Source organism: Electrona antarctica (assembly GCF_951216825.1).
Source record: "Electrona antarctica genome assembly, chromosome: 8".
NCBI lineage: Eukaryota > Metazoa > Chordata > Actinopteri > Myctophiformes > Myctophidae > Electrona > Electrona antarctica.
Window position 1 is genome coordinate 32,258,521 of NC_136789.1, and position 22,620 is coordinate 32,281,140.

A 22,620-nucleotide genomic window follows, 5' to 3' on the forward strand; every position below is an offset into this window, starting at 1 on the left:
ACGAGACATTGCAAAAAAGAAAACCAGTAGCATTTTTATGTAAGAGAAAATCCAGATTGTGTCCCGTATATTTGCTCAATCCCGTATTTGTGTCAATCTGTGTTTAAAAATAAACAAAGGAAATGTTGGACTTCACACAAGACACTCCGCTGCGGACGGACCTCACCACTCCATGTCCTCCTCCACTCCGCTGCAGACGGACCTCACCACTCCATGTCCTCCTCCACTCCGCTGCGGACGGACCTCACCACTCCATGTCCTCCTCCACTCCGCTGCGGACGGACCTCACCACTCCATGTCCTCCTCCATAAAGACACTCCGCTGCGGACGGACCTCACCACTCCATGTCCTCCTCCACTCCGCTGCGGACGGACCTCACCACTCCATGTCCTCCTCCACTCCGCTGCGGACGGACCTCACCACTCCATGTCCTCCTCCACTCCGCTGCGGACGGACCTCACCACTCCATGTCCTCCTCCATAAAAGACACTCCGCTGCGGACGGACCTCACCACTCCATGTCCTCCTCCACTCCGCTGCGGACGGACCTCACCACTCCATGTCCTCCTCCATAAAGACACTCCGCTGCGGACGGACCTCACCACTCCATGTCCTCCTCCACTCCGCTGCGGACGGACCTCACCACTCCATGTCCTCCTCCTCCTCCACTCCGCTGCGGACGGACCTCACCACTCCATGTCCTCCTCCACTCCGCTGCGGACGGACCTCACCACTCCATGTCCTCCTCCACAAGACACTCCGCTGCGGACGGACCTCACCACTCCATGTCCTCCTCCATAAAAGTCGCATGCTATGAAAACGCTGTGCCGTTGTTGTTGGTTTTTTTGAGTGATGCTAGCCACTCCTATAGACAGCCATGTGTGTCCATATGTCTGTCCCCGTGTCAGAGCGTTTGTTGACCACCAAGTGTCACTGTTGCGCAGTCTAACGCACGCACGCACGCACACAGAGGCCAGGGAGGAGGGCTTGTACAGTGCGTACAGCATGAGTACAGTACAGCACCACTCACTTCAACCGGTTCTGATTTTTATATATTGACTACCAAAGATACTTCAGGTATGACGCCAAAGACGAGGCCCATACAGGTCCTTCTCCTCATTGTGAACCAACGCAGTGAGCAGAAAACTACCGACGCCAACCAACTTCCACCCTCTAGACTTAGTGAGACGGACCTGAGTTGGCTCTGTAGTACCGCATGGTTTTATGTCTTACATCAAAAATAACAATGTTTCCCCCCAGAATACGGATGCCGGGGCTTCAAAGTGGTTAGCTAGATCCGACCGGTAAATCCACCAGTTTTTGCGGCCCGGGGCCGTGGCTCAGCAGTCCAGGCACCTTGGCTGGTAAGCCAGCCTTACAGCGTGTTGCGGGTTCGAACTTTGCTGTGTGTCCTCCCCCATCTCTCTCTCTCTCTCTCTCTCCTCTTTCCTGTCTACCTACTGTCTGTACATCTGTCAAATAAAGGCAAAAAAGCCCCAAAAATATTGTTTAAAAAAAACATCCAGTTTGTCGGGCGAAACGGGTCACACGTCATCGTCATCGTCGTCGTCGTCGTTTTGCCGGAGCCTCCGCTCGCGGCTCCGCCCCCTCTGGCTCCCGCGCTGGGGCAGCCGTCCAATGGGGTCGCGGCAGAGCACGTACTGCTCCCAGATCTTGCGGAAGGCCGTGCAGAACTTCTTGATGCGGAAGGCGTAGACGATGGGGTTGACGGCCGAGTTGGCATGCGTCAGCAGGATGGCGGTGTAGATGAGAGGCATGGGCTTGTCGCAGGCGGGGCAGAAGAGCGTGAGACCACATCGCAGAGCAGAGCATCCACATTATTGTCACTTCAAGGACCACCAAATAAAGAAGTTACATTTATTAACAAACAGAAGAATGTATGAAACGATTAGCGAAACGTAATTTAAGCCGAGGTGGGGAGGCTTAAAAAGGACAACTTTAGTTTCTTTCCAACCAAGGTCCATGTTTTAGGTTATTAGAGAAAGTAAAAGATGAGTGCTATTTGTTTTTCATTTGCTGCTTTCTTTCGTTTTAGGGATTTTAGCTGTTTTTTACAGGCCTTTTACATGTAACAGTATTGCTACTTTTACTTCAATCTGAGTACTTCTTCCACCGAAGATTATTAACTTATAGATTGTCAGGGAAATTGTAGAGTTAGAAAAGAAGTTAAAGAACGCTATACCTTGACTTAAAACATGCTTTAAACAGGAGGTTCTCATTGTGAGGCCAGGTTTAAACAGGAGGTTCTCATTGTGAGGCCAGGTTTAAACAGGAGGTTCTCATTGTGAGGCCAGGTTTAAACAGGAGGTTCTCATTGTGAGGCCAGGTTTAAACAGGATGTTCTCATTGTGAGGCGAGGTTTAAACAGGAGGTTCTCATTGTGAGGCCAGGTTTAAACAGGAGGTTCTCATTGTGAGGCCAGGTTTAAACAGGAGAGGTTCTCATTGTGAGGCCAGGTTTAAACAGGAGGTTCTCATTGTGAGGCCAGGTTTAAACAGGAGGTTCTCATTGTGAGGCCAGGTTTAAACAGGAGGTTCTCATTGTGAGGCCAGGTTTAAACAGGAGGTTCTCATTGTGAGGCCAGGTTTAAACAGGAGGTTCTCATTGTGAGGCCAGGTTTAAACAGGAGGTTCTCATTGTGAGGCCAGGTTTAAACAGGAGGTTCTCATTGTGAGGCCAGGTTTAAACAGGAGGTTCTCATTGTGAGGCCAGGTTTAAACAGGAGGTTCTCATTGTGAGGCCAGGTTTAAACAGGAGGTTCTCATTGTGAGGCCAGGTTTAAACAGGAGGTTCTCATTGTGAGGCCAGGTTTAAACAGGAGGTTCTCATTGTGAGGCCAGGTTTAAACAGGAGAGGTTCTCATTGTGAGGCCAGGTTTAAACAGGAGGTTCACATTGTGAGGCCAGGTTTAAACAGGAGGTTCTCATTGTGAGTCGAGGTTTAAACAGGAGAGGTTCTCATTGTGAGGCCAGGTTTAAACAGGAGGTTCTCATTGTGATCGAGGCCAGGTTTAAACAGGAGGTTCTCATTGTGAGGCCAGGTTTAAACAGGAGGTTCTCATTGTGAGGCCAGGTTTAAACAGGAGGTTCTCATTGTGAGGCCAGGTTTAAACAGGAGGTTCTCATTGTGAGGCCAGGTTTAAACAGGAGGTTCTCATTGTGAGGCCAGGTTTAAACAGGAGAGGTTCTCATTGTGAGGCCAGGTTTAAACAGGAGGTTCTCATTGTGAGGCCAGGTTTAAACAGGAGAGGTTCTCATTGTGAGGCCAGGTTTAAACAGGAGGTTCTCATTGTGATCGAGGCCAGGTTTAAACAGGAGGTTCTCATTGTGAGGCCAGGTTTAAACAGGAGGTTCTCATTGTGAGGCCAGGTTTAAACAGGAGGTTCTCATTGTGAGGCCAGGTTTAAACAGGAGGTTCTCATTGTGAGGCCAGGTTTAAACAGGAGGTTCTCATTGTGAGGCCAGGTTTAAACAGGAGGTTCTCATTGTGAGGCCAGGTTTAAACAGGAGGTTCTCATTGTGAGGCCAGGTTTAAACAGGAGGTTCTCATTGTGAGGCCAGGTTTAAACAGGAGGTTCTCATTGTGAGGCCAGGTTTAAACAGGAGGTTCTCATTGTGAGGCCAGGTTTGTTCCCATGGAAGAAACATTGTGAAAACATCCAAGGCACTCAAGCTTCAATTTGCACAATGTAAAAAGCCTTTATTAAATTCCCTGTATCATTATGGCCCCTAATGATGCAGACAATTTAATAAAGGCTTTTGACATGTGCAGTCTTACATCAGCTTGAATGGCACCGAGTGCCGCGCTACGAGCTTGTAGGTCTGCTATTTTTGAACAATCGTGAAAATGTGGCCCAAATGTTTGAATACATTCTTTCAGAGCGAAGGTTTTTAACTCCGTTTTCTTCTGGGAGGTCCTTGGAGCAACATATTTTAAAATGGGGGTCGGCGGCCAATTACATATATATTGTCAGGCCCAATAATGGGTTGACAGGCGTCAGTCACCTTCTTGTTGAGCTGCTTGTGGATCATGTAGAAGATCTCCACGTAGATGAGCAGCATGAGCAGCAGCGGCGGAAGCACCCAGCCGAAGAAGTTGAAGTACACCATGTAGTCCATGCTGATGACGTTCTCGAACTGGCACGTCACCAGCATGTCCTCGCTCACCAGCGGGGAGGAGGACGAGGACGAGGAGGAGGCGTTGGCGCCGTGGTTCTCCTGCAGGAGGCGCTGCAGGTTGTTCCAGCCCAGCATGGGAGTGAGACCCACCACCATGGACACCACCCAGCTCAGCACCACGGCCGTGCCAGCGCGCCGAGGGGTCACCACCCGCTTGTAGCTATGGCAACGACAAGGGGCGGGGGGGGGGGATAAAGCAGAGCAGTGAGGATTTTGGGATGCCCAAAAAGGAGGCAAAAAGGCTGGCAAAGTATTGTGGAGTACTGAGTGACATGCCTGTTGTATCATGAAAACACATGACATGACTTTGCAGATGTAACTTGAATGCACCTCTAATATGTGTGTCCTTGTATGCATTGTGTGGACATAAATAAATGGTTAAAATGTGTGTGTGTGTGTGTGTGTGTGTGTGTGCGCGTGCGTGCGTGCGTGCGTGCGTGCGTGCGTGCGTGCGTGCGTGCGTGCGTGCGTGCGTGTGTTATCAGAGGAGTACAGGAAAGGAAAGGACAACAAGAATGTATAAACACAGCACTGTAATACCAGTCTGTTTTGATCACCAATGACAGAAGAGGAAAAAACAGTTTCTAGAGCTCCACAAGACCGCAAGAAAATGCAACGTTTCGACCCACTATAGGTCTTCGTCAGGCAAATATATACAGATATTTCTATGTATACTTTTTTAGATCTACAAGTTCTCAATGCGTCACAGCGCGTGTGTGTGTGTGTGTGTGTGTGTGCGTGCGTGCATGCGTGCGTGCGTGCGTGTGTGTGGACGGCGTGTTTAACCGGAATTCTGTTATCAGCATGACGGTCAATTCAAATTTCAAATTCAAACAAGTTAATTTGCTTGTGGTCAAAATGCAATTTGTATTCCTGAGTCATCATCACCCATTCACCTGGCGCTGAGGAGCTTAGCAACAGCACTATATTTACTGGACGGGAACTGTTTGGCCCGTCTGTCCCTTATTGACTGAGTTCATTACTCTCATTTCACACACCGGACCTGGAGACGACACTCCGCTAGACGGACCAGACTCACCACGCGCTAACCCATTTTGGACATGAGGTCGATTAAAAACAAAAAGGCTTCTAAATCCTAAACATTTTTCTGATAAAAAAACATGTTTCTATGTCAGTGGGGCTCAACCCTTTTCATGTCAAAGAACCCCCAGAATTATCTCTAGTATTGGGCCACGGACCCCCATCTCAAAATATGTAGTTCCAGGGACAACCCAATATTTCAGAGCGAAAATTTTTCGCTCTGAAATATATATTCAAAGATTTTTCACAACTTTTCAAAAATAGCAGACCTACAAGCCACCGAGTGGCGCACTATGAGCTTGTAGATCTGCTATTTTTCCAATAGCTAAAGTATAACATAATGCTTAAAACACCAAAAGGGGTTCCCGCCCAGAATGGGCTAAATGACTAAATTGGAAATTCTGAAATATAATCAGGGACACGGTGCGGCCCGTTTGCATTAATTTCCTTCTATTCGCTCGCAGTTCAATTTCAGTTCAAGCCAGTTCCAGGCAGGAGCAGAGTGACACACAGCAGGCTACAGAGTGCAGACCGACCGGGGTGGTGATGCTATGAGGGGTCTTAGTGACACACAGCAGGCTGCAGACCGACCAGGGTGGTGATGCTATGATGGGTCTTAGGGACACACAGCAGGCTGCAGACCGACCGACCGGGTGGTGATGCTATGAGGGGTCTTAGTGACACACAGCAGGCTGCAGACCGACCAGGGTGGTGATGATATGATGGGTCTTAGTGACACACAGCAGGCTACAGACCGACCGGGGTGGTGATGCTATGATGGGTCTTAGTGACACACAGCAGGCTGCAGACCGACCGACCAGGGTGATGCTATGATGGGTCTTAGTGACACACAGCAGGCTGCAGACCGACCGGGTGGTGATGCTATGATGGGTCTTAGTGACACACAGCAGGCTGCAGACCGACCAGGGTGATGCTATGATGGGTCTTAGTGACACACAGCAGGCTACAGACCGACCAGGTGGTGATGCTATGATGGGTCTTAGTGACACACAGCAGGCTACAGACTGACCGGGGTGGTGATGCTATGAGGGGTCTTAGTGACACACAGCAGGCTACAGACCGACCAGGTGGTGATGCTATGATGGGTCTTAGGGACACACAGCAGGCTACAGACTGACCGGGGTGGTGATGCTATGATGGGTCTTAGTGACACACAGCAGGCTGCAGACCGACCGACCAGGGTGATGCTATGATGGGTCTTAGTGACACACAGCAGGCTGCAGACCGACCGGGTGGTGATGCTATGATGGGTCTTAGTGACACACAGCAGGCTACAGACTGACCGGGGTGGTGATGCTATGAGGGGTCTTAGTGACACACAGCAGGCTGCAGACCGACCGGGTGGTGATGCTATGATGGGTCTTAGTGACACACAGCAGGCTGCAGACCGACCAGGGTGATGCTATGATGGGTCTTTTCACCACCAGTATTTTATATCACTGGTTCCCAAACTTTGTCATGTCAAGGACCCCCAAATTGATACTGATTAGCCCACAGACCCCCATTTGATGAGATATGCCAGGGACCCCCATAAGAGAAGGTTTTTACGTCTCTAGGAGTGATTCTCACCCGTAAAATTTCAAGGACCCCCCAGTTTTACATGCATTTAGGCTACGGACCCCCATTTAATGGCATTTCTAACTCTGGGAGCAATGTTAATTTTAACTCTGAGAGTGTACAAATGGAACCAAATGGACCCGTTAGAGTTACAGACCCATATGGTCCATTTGGTTCCAAACTATCATTTAGCTGGGGACCCCCTGGAACTGCCTCGGGTAGTCCCCGGACCCCACGGAACCACTATTTTATAAGACTGGGGAAACACAAATCCATCATTTATATTTTTGTATGTGTATGTTATGAATTCCCTGTTAAATACTTTAGACATATGACAGTCACAGACAGTGTTACGCAAAAGTAGCAAAAACATGAGAGTAACATTATTTATAAGCTCTGGCTTAGCTGTTAATCTGTTGCTATACGTTTGAAACATATTGAATGTAATATTGAATATTTTTGGCAAATGTTTGCCTAGATAATGACATTCCCAAAATAGGGACACACAAGGTTGCAAGTGGTTTAGTCTGTCTGTGGATTGCATAAATATAAATGTTTAACAAATAAATGAAAAGTATTAACAAGAGCTCGTCGTGACTAACGACTACATTGAATTTAGGGAAAAGTAACAGTTCAGTTTTGGACTGTATGCAACCTTTCCGCCCGACAGTTTTGTAGATTTACTGGATATCATGATATGACCAGTTCCTTTTCTCCCATGTGACTAACCATACTTGCTCTTACGGCCCACGCTCAGTAGAAAGGATATGACCGTTCCCTCCTGGCTGAGGTTGGTCTAAATCCTCTGCAGGGCCTGTCTATGTTTGAATAAGTTTCACCATTGGAGAGTCAGTGTTGACTCAAGCAGCCACAGAGATGAGCAAATACAGCCTAGGGGCCGTGGCTCAGCGGTCCAGGCACCTTGGCCGGCATTCCGAGTCTGGCAGTGTGCCGCGGGTTCGACTCCCGATCCCGACGGCCTTTACTGCATGTCACTCCCCCATCTCTCTCCCCCATTTCCTGTCTGCCTACTGTCTATCTCTCTATAAAAAATATAAAATAAAAAGGCAAGCACAAACGCAGGCACGCACGCACGCTCACACAAGCGCACGCACACCTTATTTGTAGTCATCTCCCATCAGCTGGAAACCTTTCTGCCATAATTCATGTAATTTGTCGTTTGTGGAGACAAAGAAAGAGAGGCTCACTGTCCTGAAGCCCCCAATCTGTCTTACTTCACTGTTCATTTAATGTACCCACACACACACACACACACACACACACACACACACACACACACACACACACACACACACACACACACACACACACACACACACACACACACACACACACACACACACACACACACACACACACACACACACACACACACACACACACACACACACACACACACACACACACACACACTCTCTCTCTCCTTCCATCTCTCACACACACTCTCTCTCCTTCCATCTCTCACACACACACACACACACACACACACACACTCTCTCTCTCTCCTTCCATCTCTCACGCACGCACGCACGCACGCACGCACGCACGCACACACTCTCCTTCCATCTCTCTCTCACACACACACACACACACACACACTCTCTCTCTCCTTCCATCTCTCACACACACACACACACACACACTCTCTCTCCTTCCATCTCTCTCACGCACGCACGCACACACACACTCTCTCCTTCCATCTCACACACACACACACACACACACTCTCTCTCTCCTTCCATCTCTCACACACACACACACACACACACACACTCTCGCTCCTTCCATCTCTCTCACACACACACACACTCTCTCTCCTTCCATCTCTCTCACGCACGCACACACACTGGTTCGTGAGTCAGAGTGACACTAACACACTAACACAGCACAGGCTGAATGAGTATCCATAGACAGGAAATCATTGAAGACCCCCCATTGGGTAATGTGTCATAAAACCACACACACACACACACACACACACACACACACACACACACACACACACACACACACACACACACACACACACACACACACACACACACACACACACACACACACACACACACACACACACACACACACACACACACACACACACACACACACACACAGTCGTTGCTCCATTCAACAACTTCAAGGATTAAGCCCCTTCCCCACTTGCCACTGAAGGCCACAAATCCACCGGGAACGTTCCATATTATTGGCGTAACATGGGAGCAGGAGTTGGTGTCGATATCCATTATAAATCATTACAAACATTTACCCACTCTTACCCTATGGTTTACAAACGGCCTGTCGTACGGTCGGTCGCACACAGGAAATGGCCAGTCTGCCTGTTGCCCGTTTGGTGCGAAACACACCGGCGTCGCCACGCAACAAACCATAAAGATCAGGACGTCCGGACGGATGTCCGTCCGTCCGTCCGTCCGTCCGTCGCCTCGGGATTCCCCCAGGAGGAAGTTACTAATGTTGCTCTGGAGAGGGAAATCTGGAGCTCTCTGGTGGAGCTGTTGCCCCCGCAACCAGACTACGAATAAGCGGTTGAAGATGGATGGATGGATGGATGGATGGATGGATGGATGGATGGATGGATGGATGGATGGATGGATGGATGACATGTGCTTGTTCTTTTTCGTAAATGAATGCCCTACTCCTACTCCATCATAGAAAAATAGCCGATATACAAGCTTGAAACCCGACACGGAGCGACACATGTTGAGCTTGTAGGCCTTCTACAGATCTGCTATTTTAGTAACAGTTTTGGACATGAGGTTTTCACCCAAAAGAGACAAAATACACTTTGTTGACACAAGACATGTAATAAAAAAGGAAAATCCTGTGTTCTAGTGGAGGATTTATAGGATTTAGGAGTCTGACGTGATTTATGGAGCAGTGTTATGGATTCCATGTGGAAAAAGGAGGATTTAGGCTTTTTAACCATATAAACCAGGGATGTCAAACTCAAATAGACGGTGGGCCAAAAAAATAAGAAAAAAGTCGAAGGCCGGACTGCCAGTGACATCATCGACAGACAAAGATTACAAGCTTTTGAACCCATTCTGGACGGGAACCCCTCTTGGTGTTTTAAGCATTATGTTATACTTTATCTTTTGAAACATTGCAGATCTACAAGCTCGTAGCGTGTCACTCGGTTCTGCGCTACGAGCTTGTAGATCTGCTATTTTTGTGAAAATGTGGCGCAAATCTTTGAATATATTCTTTCACGGCGAATATTTTAACTCACATCTTTGCTTCTGGGGTGGGGGTCCCTGGAACAACATATTTTCACATGGGAGTCTATGGCCAATTATATATATTTTTGGGGGTCCTTGACATGAAATATTTTGAAAACCACTGACATAGAAACATGGGTTTTTCAGAAAACTGTCAGGATTCATTTGTAGAATCGTCCTCGGGTCTAAATGGGTGCAAGAGGAATAGGCCTATCTCACAGCCCGTTTTCCACGCCCACTTCCGGTAAATAGTGGTGACTTTAACATGGGCATTTACACGTTTTTTTCTCTGGAGAATCTAAGTACATTTTCTAATGTACAAATGTGACAGACCAATATTATTATGAAGCAAACAAGATGGTAAATCAGGTCGAGCAGATAGAACAAACCTTACCTTGAGAAAACAAAAGTTGTAGACTTCTTAAATAACCTCTGTTAACATGTAGCGTCTATGGAGTGACGTCACGCTATCACCACTAACCCCGAAAGGGGGCGTATTTAGGGGGGCGGGGAAATTCTGTGAGATAGGCTTATTGCATTATTTCAGCATGCTAACCTAACCAGTATGAGAAAGGCTGCAGATTCTATTAGCTTGGAATCCCTGTGCTGTCGATGATGTCCTTGGCAGGACATGTTAACGAAGTCCACACCCACAACACCAGAGGGAGTGCAACGAACCATGTACAACCCAGATTCGGCACAAACAAGGGACTAAATTATTTTCACTCCTATGCCACCAAAATGTGGAACGCCCTACCAACAGTCGTTAAGACATGCGAATCCCTTGACTCCTTCAAAACCGCTCTCAAAGGGCACCTACGGATGGCTGCAATTCGAAACTGGCTCCCGTAAAATCTGAATCGCCCCCCCTTTTCCCCTCACTGTATATGTTTCTTTTCCCTTTTTACCTCCATTATGATGAATTCCTGTTCTGTTCTTTGTCTATAGTCCGTGAGCCAGGGGGGTTGGTCTGTACCATCTGGCTGAATAAGGCTCATAGTGATTTTTGTGAAGGTATACATGTCTAGAGTTAAAAAATATGTGATAGCATTGCACCCGTGGTAGCTTTATGAGTGCTATCATGCATTTTATTTTATAACACTAGGCGAAAATTGCATGGATCAATATGAAAAAACATAGTAATACACCCCCCAAAAATGATAGAAAAGGTTTTTCCAATTGGTTCTGGTACCTCTAGGCATGCTTAAGAATATACTGAAAATATAGGAAAATATATTTTCTGGAAAGGCGTCATTTTCAAGATGGCGTCCAATATGGCTGCCAGGAGCTTAAAATGGCTATAACTAATACTAATTCATCATTATTTGGGGGTTTAGGGCTAAAGGAATGTGGCTGAATCAATGAAAGTGATCAGTTAATTATAGAGATGTGCCGATGAGACATTTTGGCCGATATCGATATCCGATATAGGTCCAAGTCCAAGTTCGTCCTCAAGCTCAATACCAAGAAAACAAAGGTAATGACAGTCAACACAGAGGACAAAACCATTGCCACTGCAGACGGGACGGTGCTCGAGCGAGTCGAGGACTTCAAGTACCTCGGGGCCTGGACTGCCTCAACTGAAAAGGATCTGAAGGTTCGGAGAGCACTTGCCTGGAAAGCCTTGCACGGGATGAGGAGAGTGTGGAAATCAGACATGGGAGAAGACCTTAAGAGGCGGCTGTTCATAGCTACTGTGGAGTCAGTACTGCTGTATGGGGCCGAGACATGGACCCTCACAGTACAACAGGAAAAAGCCCTGGAAATGCTACGAATGGCACTAGGTGTCACATCAGAAATGTGGATCTCTATGGGGACTAGGTGTCACATCAGAAATGTGGACCTCTATGGGGACCTACCACGGGTCATGGACAAAGTCAGAGAGAGAAGGATGAGGCTGGCAGGACACTGTGTCAGGCACCCAGAACTTGTGGCAAGTAAATTGACTATGGGAGCCAAACCCAGGGCAAAGCCAAGGGGGGGAAAGAAGCGTACCACCTATGTAGACGTGCTGCGGCGCGACAGCTTGGCTAACAACACTGCAGAGCTCAAGAACCTGATGTTGGATAGGAATTTGTGGAGGGCAGCAATCCAGGAATCCCGAGTTGGTGTTGGCTAGACCTCACTCTCGCAGTTACTACTACTACTATTATGTTCAAAAAAGGAGTAGGAAAAAGTTTATTGAAAAACGTAATCGGTCTGATTAATCAAACCGATGCCGATTAATCTAAAAACAACTCAAATCGTCTGATACCGATGTGTTTGCCGATTAATCTCCCATCACTAGTTAATTATGTATTGCCAAATCCAAAATTGTGATGTTCTATTGTACTACATTATGTAAAAACAATACAATTACAAAATGAACAGAATAACTGTCACATAAAATCAATTTATTATAAGTAGGTCAATCTTATGTGCTAAAGGTCAGGTCAATGTCTGTCTCATAAGCAGGTGTGTCCAAGCATGCAGCAGATACACTATGGTCACTGGTTGACATGCACAGTATTCACCTTACCATTGATATGCAGCTGTTTGTTGTTGTAACCTACAGCAGGGGTATTCAACTAGATTGAACTGTAGAATGATGGTGTGTACAGCGTGCATGCTTTACTGAAAATGTGGGGGTTCTCAAAATGCATTTTGTGCTCAAACACAAAGATGTATACATTTGTGCACAGTAATGAGCAGGATAATATGACTATACAGCTATATGCTACCTTAGAATAGATGTAGACCTATTTGACAGTGCATAAACCTAATTGCCTTGACATTAACAACCTTCAATGAGCAACAGCGACACACACACACACACACACACACACACACACACACACACACACACACACACACACACACACACACACACACACACACACACACACACACACACACACACACACACACTCTAGTGTAAAGTTTCTCTCCAAAAGCCCTTGAATATGATGGAATATGATTCAGGATTACTGTCACTATGGTAATCTCACACTTAATATCGCACACACCATACCTGTAACTTTCATTAGCAAGGAAGGAAAAAAACACCTTCAGTGTTGATGGATACTGCATTTGGTCATGATGAGGCAGGCATCATATGTCCCTGACGCATGCTCAGTGAATAAACGGATGTGCTCGCCTTGTTGGTGTATTGAGGTGTATCGGGTGGACCTACAGTATACAGTACAGAGCATTAGAATGGGACAGTCCTGTGCATACCTCATATCCATGTGCAAAGGCAAGATCAGAGCACAAAATACTTTGCTGGCAGGGAACTTCCCAGATGTACTCATACAAGTGGAATGTGGCAGACCACCAAGCTCAACTTGAAAGTTCGGGTGATGTCACACAATTTGGATGGGAGATCCACATTTAGCTAAGGGTGACCTGACACCTGATGAGATGTTGAAGCTACAAATGGGAAGTGATGTTGATAATAAAGAGGATATACTTTTGACGATGAGGTAGACCAGGATTTGGGTAAGATATTGCTGCCAATCAGGAGGGCTAGGGGGATGTGGTGGGTTGCTTTTATGATCCTGATTATGAGTTGAAGCTTACAGATATTGAATGTAGTTGCAAAAGATAAATATTATCATATTTTCTTATGCTATTATTACAAATTAGTATAAGTATAAGTTGTTATAGAAATAGAAATAGTTGTTTCCGTTTCATTGACCAGACCTTTAACATGTGAGATTTACCTGATATAAAGGCCTTTTTGGATTATGCCAATTACCAAAGTTTGGGCAACCAAGCTAAAATTGTCCCCAAATACAAATCAACAACAAAAACTTAATATGAAACAGCATTATTAGGTTTGGTATTGAACAGATAGAAGTGTCAAATGGACTAAAAGGTGATATTAATGTATGTAATGGTGAACGGAAATAAACATCCAAAAATAATAATAATAATGATCTTTCATAATCCTTAACTTATGTTTATGTTCGAAAGTCGGGCAGATACTGGCACTGAGGAGGATATTGGAAGGGGTATGGGAGCGCAACCTGTCAGCGGTGATCACATTCATTGACTTCCAAAAGGCTTTCGACACCATCCACCAGGGGAAACTCATGAGTATTCTACGTGCCTACGGAGTTCCAGAAAAGTTGATAGACAGATGATAGAGTCAAGCTACAGCCAGACTCGAGCCAAGGTCCAAGTTCGTCCTCAAGCTCAATACCAAGAAAACAAAGGTAATGACAGTCAACACAGAGGACAAAACCATTGCCACTGCAGACGGGACGGTGCTCGAGCGAGTCGAGGACTTCAAGTACCTCGGGGCCTGGACTGCCTCAACTGAAAAGGATCTGAAGGTTCGGAGAGCACTTGCCTGGAAAGCCTTGCACGGGATGAGGAGAGTGTGGAAATCAGACATGGGAGAAGACCTTAAGAGGCGGCTGTTCATAGCTACTGTGGAGTCAGTACTGCTGTATGGGGCCGAGACATGGACCCTCACAGTACAACAGGAAAAAGCCCTGGAAATGCTACGAATGGCACTAGGTGTCACATCAGAAATGTGGATCTCTATGGGGACTAGGTGTCACATCAGAAATGTGGACCTCTATGGGGACCTACCACGGGTCATGGACAAAGTCAGAGAGAGAAGGATGAGGCTGGCAGGACACTGTGTCAGGCACCCAGAACTTGTGGCAAGTAAATTGACTATGGGAGCCAAACCCAGGGCAAAGCCAAGGGGGGGAAAGAAGCGTACCACCTATGTAGACGTGCTGCGGCGCGACAGCTTGGCTAACAACACTGCAGAGCTCAAGAACCTGATGTTGGATAGGAATTTGTGGAGGGCAGCAATCCAGGAATCCCGAGTTGGTGTTGGCTAGACCTCACTCTCGCAGTTACTACTACTACTATTATGTTCAAAAAAGGAGTAGGAAAAAGTTTATTGAAAAACGTAATCGGTCTGATTAATCAAACCGATGCCGATTAATCTAAAAACAACTCAAATCGTCTGATACCGATGTGTTTGCCGATTAATCTCCCATCACTAGTTAATTATGTATTGCCAAATCCAAAATTGTGATGTTCTATTGTACTACATTATGTAAAAACAATACAATTACAAAATGAACAGAATAACTGTCACATAAAATCAATTTATTATAAGTAGGTCAATCTTATGTGCTAAAGGTCAGGTCAATGTCTGTCTCATAAGCAGGTGTGTCCAAGCATGCAGCAGATACACTATGGTCACTGGTTGACATGCACAGTATTCACCTTACCATTGATATGCAGCTGTTTGTTGTTGTAACCTACAGCAGGGGTATTCAACTAGATTGAACTGTAGAATGATGGTGTGTACAGCGTGCATGCTTTACTGAAAATGTGGGGGTTCTCAAAATGCATTTTGTGCTCAAACACAAAGATGTATACATTTGTGCACAGTAATGAGCAGGATAATATGACTATACAGCTATATGCTACCTTAGAATAGATGTAGACCTATTTGACAGTGCATAAACCTAATTGCCTTGACATTAACAACCTTCAATGAGCAACAGCGACACACACACACACACACACACACACACACACACACACACACACACACACACACACACTCTAGTGTAAAGTTTCTCTCCAAAAGCCCTTGAATATGATGGAATATGATTCAGGATTACTGTCACTATGGTAATCTCACACTTAATATCGCACACACCATACCTGTAACTTTCATTAGCAAGGAAGGAAAAAAACACCTTCAGTGTTGATGGATACTGCATTTGGTCAAGATGAGGCAGGCATCATATGTCCCTGACGCATGCTCAGTGAATAAACGGATGTGCTCGCCTTGTTGGTGTATTGAGGTGTATCGGGTGGACCTACAGTATACAGTACAGAGCATTAGAATGGGACAGTCCTGTGCATACCTCATATCCATGTGCAAAGGCAAGATCAGAGCACAAAATACTTTGCTGGCAGGGAACTTCCCAGATGTACTCATACAAGTGGAATGTGGCAGACCACCAAGCTCAACTTGAAAGTTCGGGTGATGTCACACAATTTGGATGGGAGATCCACATTTAGCTAAGGGTGACCTGACACCTGATGAGATGTTGAAGCTACAAATGGGAAGTGATGTTGATAATAAAGAGGATATACTTTTGACGATGAGGTAGACCAGGATTTGGGTAAGATATTGCTGCCAATCAGGAGGGCTAGGGGGATGTGGTGGGTTGCTTTTATGATCCTGATTATGAGTTGAAGCTTACAGATATTGAATGTAGTTGCAAAAGATAAATATTATCATATTTTCTTATGCTATTATTACAAATTAGTATAAGTATAAGTTGTTATAGAAATAGAAATAGTTGTTTCCGTTTCATTGACCAGACCTTTAACATGTGAGATTTACCTGATATAAAGGCCTTTTTGGATTATGCCAATTACCAAAGTTTGGGCAACCAAGCTAAAATTGTCCCCAAATACAAATCAACAACAAAAACTTAATATGAAACAGCATTATTAGGTTTGGTATTGAACAGATAGAAGTGTCAAATGGACTAAAAGGTGATATTAATGTATGTAATGGTGAACGGAAAGTTATCTTATGCATTACTTACACTGTACACTTACACTATATTTAGTTTATTTTGGGTCGTCCACTCACAGTTAACAGCCTTTGTATTGAGTTTGTGCTTGAAATGTACTGTAATTCTGCAAACTGTTAATAAATCTTTCAATCAATCAATCAATCAATCAAAAGGCCGGTGTATGAACTGTCCAGCACACCAACGTGACACAGATACTATAGACGGAACATGGCACACCAACGAGACACAGATACTATAGACGGAACATGGCCCACCAACGAGACACAGATACTATAGACGGAACATGGCCCACCAACGAGACACAGATACTATAGACGGAACATGGCCCACCAACGAGACACAGATACTATAGACGGAACATGGCAAACCAACGAGACACAGATACTATAGACGGAACATGGCAAACCAACGAGACACAGATACTATAGACGGAACATGGCCCACCAACGAGACACAGATACTATAGACGGAACATGGCCCACCAACGAGACACAGATACTATAGACGGAACATGGCACACCAACGAGACACAGACACTATAGACGGAACATGGCACACCAACGAGACACAGATACTATAGACGGAACATGGCCCACCAACGAGACACAGATACTATAGACGGAACATGGCACACCAACGAGACACAGACACTATAGACGGAACATGGCACACCAACGAGACACAGACACTATAGACGGAACATGGCACACCAACGAGACACAGATACTATAGACGGAACATGGCCCACCAACGAGACACAGACACTATAGACGGAACATGGCACACCAACGAGACACAGATACTATAGACGGAACATGGCACACCAACGAGACACAGATACTATAGACGGAACATGGCCCACCAACGAGACACAGAAACTATAGACGGAACATGTGCCACCAACGAGACACAGATACTATAGACAGAACATGGCCCACCAACGAGACACAGACACTATAGACGGAACATGGCACACCAACGAGACACAGATACTATAGACGGAACATGGCACACCAACGAGACACAGATACTATAGACGGAACATGGCACACCAACGAGACACAGATACTATAGACGGAACATGGCCCACCAACGAGACACAGACACTATAGACGGAACATGGCACACCAACGAGACACAGACACTATAGACGGAACATGGCACACCAACGAGACACAGATACTATAGACGGAACATGTTCCGTCTTAGAATGAGCTCTCTAGTGAGAGGGGCCCCTCACTGAGGGCCAATTACTGTACATGACGATGCCTTTGAAGATGGGTGAAGTGCTCCTATAGTGCAGGCGTTCCTGGCGGTGTGTGTGACATCAATCAGACTGTCTATATGGATCAGCTGCGTGTCTGGCTCATGGCCAGCCCGCTGTGTGATTATCCTACTGTACATTTGACTGCTCGGCTGCCAGACAGGAAGGCAAAAGGCAGCTCCAGTGGAATTTTAATCGCATTAACCCATTTAGACCTAAGTTTGATTCCACAAAATGTCTTCTAAAACAGTGGTGCTCAAACTATTTCATTTCAAGGACCCCCAATATCTATCATATGTAATTGGCTGCTAACCCCCATCTGAAAATATGTTGTTCCAGGGACCCCCCCAGAAGCAAAGATTTGAGTTAAAAACGTTCGCTGTGAAAGAATATGTATTCAAAGATTTGCCACATTTTCACCATTTTTCAAAAATAGCAGACCTACAAGCTCGTAGCGTGGCACTCGGTGCCGCGCTACGAGCTTGTAGGTCTGCTATTTTTCAATAGCTAAAGTAATGCTTAAAACACCAAAAGGGGTTCCCGCCCAGAATGGGTTAATATGCCAGTTTCATGTCTCAGTCAGTCGGATTTGCTTATGGTGGCGAGGAGCCGAGGCTTATGTTGTCGATGTAACGTTTCACTGTTTTGGCACAGAACCAAATAAACATATGGTTTCAGGTGCGGATTCAATATAGTAAAATTCCCTCATACGCCACAGAGGAACATTCAAATAAAGAACAATCATCTCTGTGAGAGACGAGCAGAACATTCAAATGGTGTTGCTTTGACTGTCAGTACAGCCATATATAAACCACGTATAACAATTATACATCCCTCCTTAATCTATTGCAGTTTCTGCCACAACATTTACCACTGTAATATTAACCTATTTTGACCTGAGATCAGATTCTAAAAATGTCTTCTACATCCTGACAGTTTTCATTCTGACCTGAGATCAGATTCTAAAAATGTCTTCTACATCCTGACAGTTTTCATTCTGACCTGAGATCAGATTCTAAAATGTCTTCTACATCCTGACAGTTTTCATTCTGACCTGAGATCAGATTCTAAAAATGTCTTCTACATCCTGACAGTTTTCTGAAAAAGCTATGTTTCTATGTCAGTCAACTTCATCTTCAAAGAACTTTATTTTTCCTTTCGGAAACTTCTTTTGTGCAGTGGTAAAGACAAAATAGCAGACCTACAAGCTCGTAGCGCGCCACTCGGTGGCGCGCTATGAGCTTGTAGGTCTGCTATTTTTCAATAGCTAAAGCATAACATAATGCTAACACCAAAAGGGGTTCTCGCCCAAAATGGGTTAATCATCTTGAGAGGTAAACTCTCAAGATGATTAAATTTGGTGACAAGTTGGGGTAAAGTGTTTGAAATTGAAATGCTGAAATGAGGAAATATAATTCGTTGCTGTCGGGAGGAAACCAGCTAACTCAATTTTTGAGGTTTTTGATTGTAGGCTATTTATTTTTTGCATAAATCAGTGCTACTGAACACCCTTTACGTCTGTGTGTCGTTTCGAAAATATTGAACCAATGGAAAGTAGTAAAAAGGTAACCTCTTAACTCCATTGGACCCTCAAACTGTCTGCTAAAGCAACTACGTAACTCCCCCTCTCATGCAAGTAATTGACAATATACAGTATAAAGTCACTCACAACACCAACTTTGATGAGGCGGTATTGCTTTGTTTTCAAAATATATCCTAAGGTTATTTTAATTTCCTGAAAAATTTATATTTTTCCTTTCCTGAAAATAATTTATATTTTGGAGTTAGGTGGTTTCTCCCCAACAGCATGCAGAGATATACACAACACATACCGGTAGCTGTAGTTTTATTATTCACAACGTGAAACGCTTATATCTGATGTAACATTGTTAGTTGTTACAGTCGAAATGCATCAGTCTCTCAAATGGATTTGTAATGAGCTCATGCAAGTGGTTCCCAACGTGGGGTCCGGGGACCCTCAGGGGTCCTTGAGGGAGTTCCAGGGGGTCCCCAGCTATACTTGACAAAGACCGCAAGGTCGAAACGTCGTATTTCTTTGCCTGCCTGTCACTAAATAAAGTTTGGAGCATCTATAAAGTGAGTTGCGAGCCCCTGCTATCCTTTTTATTATTTACTGTTTCTACAGTTTTGGCTCAGCACCAATGGAGGATGAGCTTTTAATGCAAAAGCTATAATTCATCAACAGCTATGAAATACCATAATGCACTTTGTCTGTATAAGCTACAGCCATTATTATTACAAAAGCCACCACTTCAGCCCCATATACATTGTCAGCCATTTGAAAATAGCCGATCTACAAGCTCACAATGTGCCTTGCATGCCATTTTCAAAAATATGTCTATACATTTGAAAACTTGAAATTCTGCACAATGAGTAGGCTATACTTTTACTGTTGATACTTACATTTTGATGCCAATACTTTTGTAGCCTATATTACTCAAGTACATTTTCAATGTATATATTTCTATAGGCTATTGCAGTAATGACACTTTCACTTAGTCACACTTATTAGTACAACAAAGTATAGTAATGATATTTCATACTAGCAATGACATTTGTCATTGCTAGTATGAAATATCATTAATGATACCTCATACATTATTAGATTTGACAGCCTATACTGTACATTTGAGTGCCGTGCACGCAGGCAGACAGGCAGACAAGCAGACAGGCAGACAGGCAGACAGGCAGACAGGCAGACAGGCCGACAGGCCGACAGGCAGACAGGCAGACAGGCAGAGAAAGGTCTTCCGGAGGTATATAGGCTGCTTTGTCTTCCTTTCTGTCGTATCTGTCTGAGAGGAGAGACATCTGACTGTCTAGTAGTCATGCACTACTACATGGGTTCTCAACGTTTTTAGCCGGGGACCCCCGGAAATGCTTTGGCACTGTCTCGGGACCCCCGCCCGCCCCCTCCCGATCCCCAATATAAATGGACCGCTACAATAACCTTAATAATAGAGACAATACACCATAAATAAATACTGAAACCAGATATAATCATTAGGGAAGGTGTATGCATGTACTATGTGTACTATATGTAAACTCTCCATTTTCCAGCCATTCAGTTGCTTTAAAAAAAAGATATATTATTATTTGGGGACCCCCCAAAATAATTTGGCGACCCCCCGAGGGGTCGCGACCCACGGGTTGAGAACCCCTGCACTACTAGGCAGTCATATTCAGACAGACTACAGTCAAAGGTCCACTACTAATGGACTGTTACCGCCTGGTTCAGTCAGTCTAAGGTCCACTATACTAATGGACTGTTACCGCCTGGTTCAGTCAGTCTAAGGTCCACTACTAATGGACTGTTACCGCCTGGTTCAGTCAGTCTAAGGTCCACTATACTAATGGACTGTTACAGCCTGGTTCAGTCAGTCTAAGGTCCACTACTAATGGACTGTTACCGCCTGGTTCAGTCAGTCTAAGGTCCACTACTAATGGACTGTTACCGCCTGGTTCAGTCAGTCTAAGGTCCACTATACTAATGGACTGTTACCACCTGGTTCAGTCAGTCTGGTTCACTACTAATGGACTGTTACCGCCTGGTCCACTACTAATGGACTGTTACCGCCTGGTCCACTACTAATGGACTGTTACCGCCTGGTCCACTACTAATGGACTGTTACCGCCTGGTTCAGTCAGTCTAAGGTCCACTACTAATGGACTGTTACCGCCTGGTTCACTACTAATGGACTGTTACCGCCTGGTTCAGTCAGTCTAAGGTCCACTATACTAATGGACTGTTACCGCCTGGTCCACTACTAATGGACTGTTACCGCCTGGTTCACTACTAATGGACTGTTACCGCCTGGTCCAGTCAGTCTATATACTGATAGTCTATACACAGTCACACCATGGTCCCTGCAAACGTTTCCATGACAAGGACCCCCACATTGACACTAATTAGACCCCCATTTGAAAAGATATGCCAGGGACCCCCCCATAAGAGAAGATTTTTACGGCTCTAGCAGTAATTCTCAACCCGTTTAATTTCAAGGACCCCCCAGTGAATTAGGCTAGTATAGGCTACGTACGTACCCCCGTTCAATGGCATTTCTATCTCTGAGACCCCAATTTATATAGTAAAATCAATGTTAATTTAACTCTGAGAGTGTACACTCTCAGACCCATAAGGGGTTACAGACCCATAAGGGTCCATTTGGTTCTAAACTATATATCATTTAGCTGGGGACCCCCTGGAACTCGCTCAATGACCCCTGGGGGTCACTGGACCCCACTTTGGGAACCACTGGTCTACACAATATGCTTGATATGTGATATCCATGCATGAATTGAAAAGTAAAAAAAACAAATAAAATAATAATAGTCTTATCACCTCATCGGTATCTTGACTCTCAGGTAGCGGTCGATGGCGATGGCCAGCAGCGCCAGGATGGAGCTCTGGGTCAGCACCAGCACCGTGCAGGCGACCAGCAGGCAGCTGTAGAAGTGCGTCTGCAGGCCGATGCTGATGGTGATGGCCAGCGGGATGACCAGCGCGCCCACCGCGATGTCCGCCAGCGCCAGCGACACGATGAAGCAGAAGGTGGTGTCGCGCAGCGAGCGGTTGATGCGCACCGCCCAGACCACCATCACGTTGCCCACCACCGAGGACACGGCGATCACCACCTCCATGCCGATGTAGAGAGCCTGCGAGGCGGACAGTTGGCTGGAGGAGGAAGACAT

At 45.5% G+C, this 22,620-nt stretch overlaps 1 protein-coding gene across 1 annotated transcript; it reads right to left on the reverse strand.

Moving 5' to 3' along the window:
* Nucleotides 1–1,543: 1,543 nt before the first annotated feature.
* Nucleotides 1,544–22,620, reverse strand: LOC306928715 (adenosine receptor A1-like; the record flags this gene model as incomplete). Its single annotated transcript, XM_079508985.1, has 3 exons — nucleotides 1,544–1,830; nucleotides 4,012–4,358; nucleotides 22,271–22,620. 3 exons carry the CDS (start codon nucleotides 22,618–22,620, stop codon nucleotides 1,544–1,546), a joined length of 984 nt encoding a protein of 327 aa, XP_079365111.1.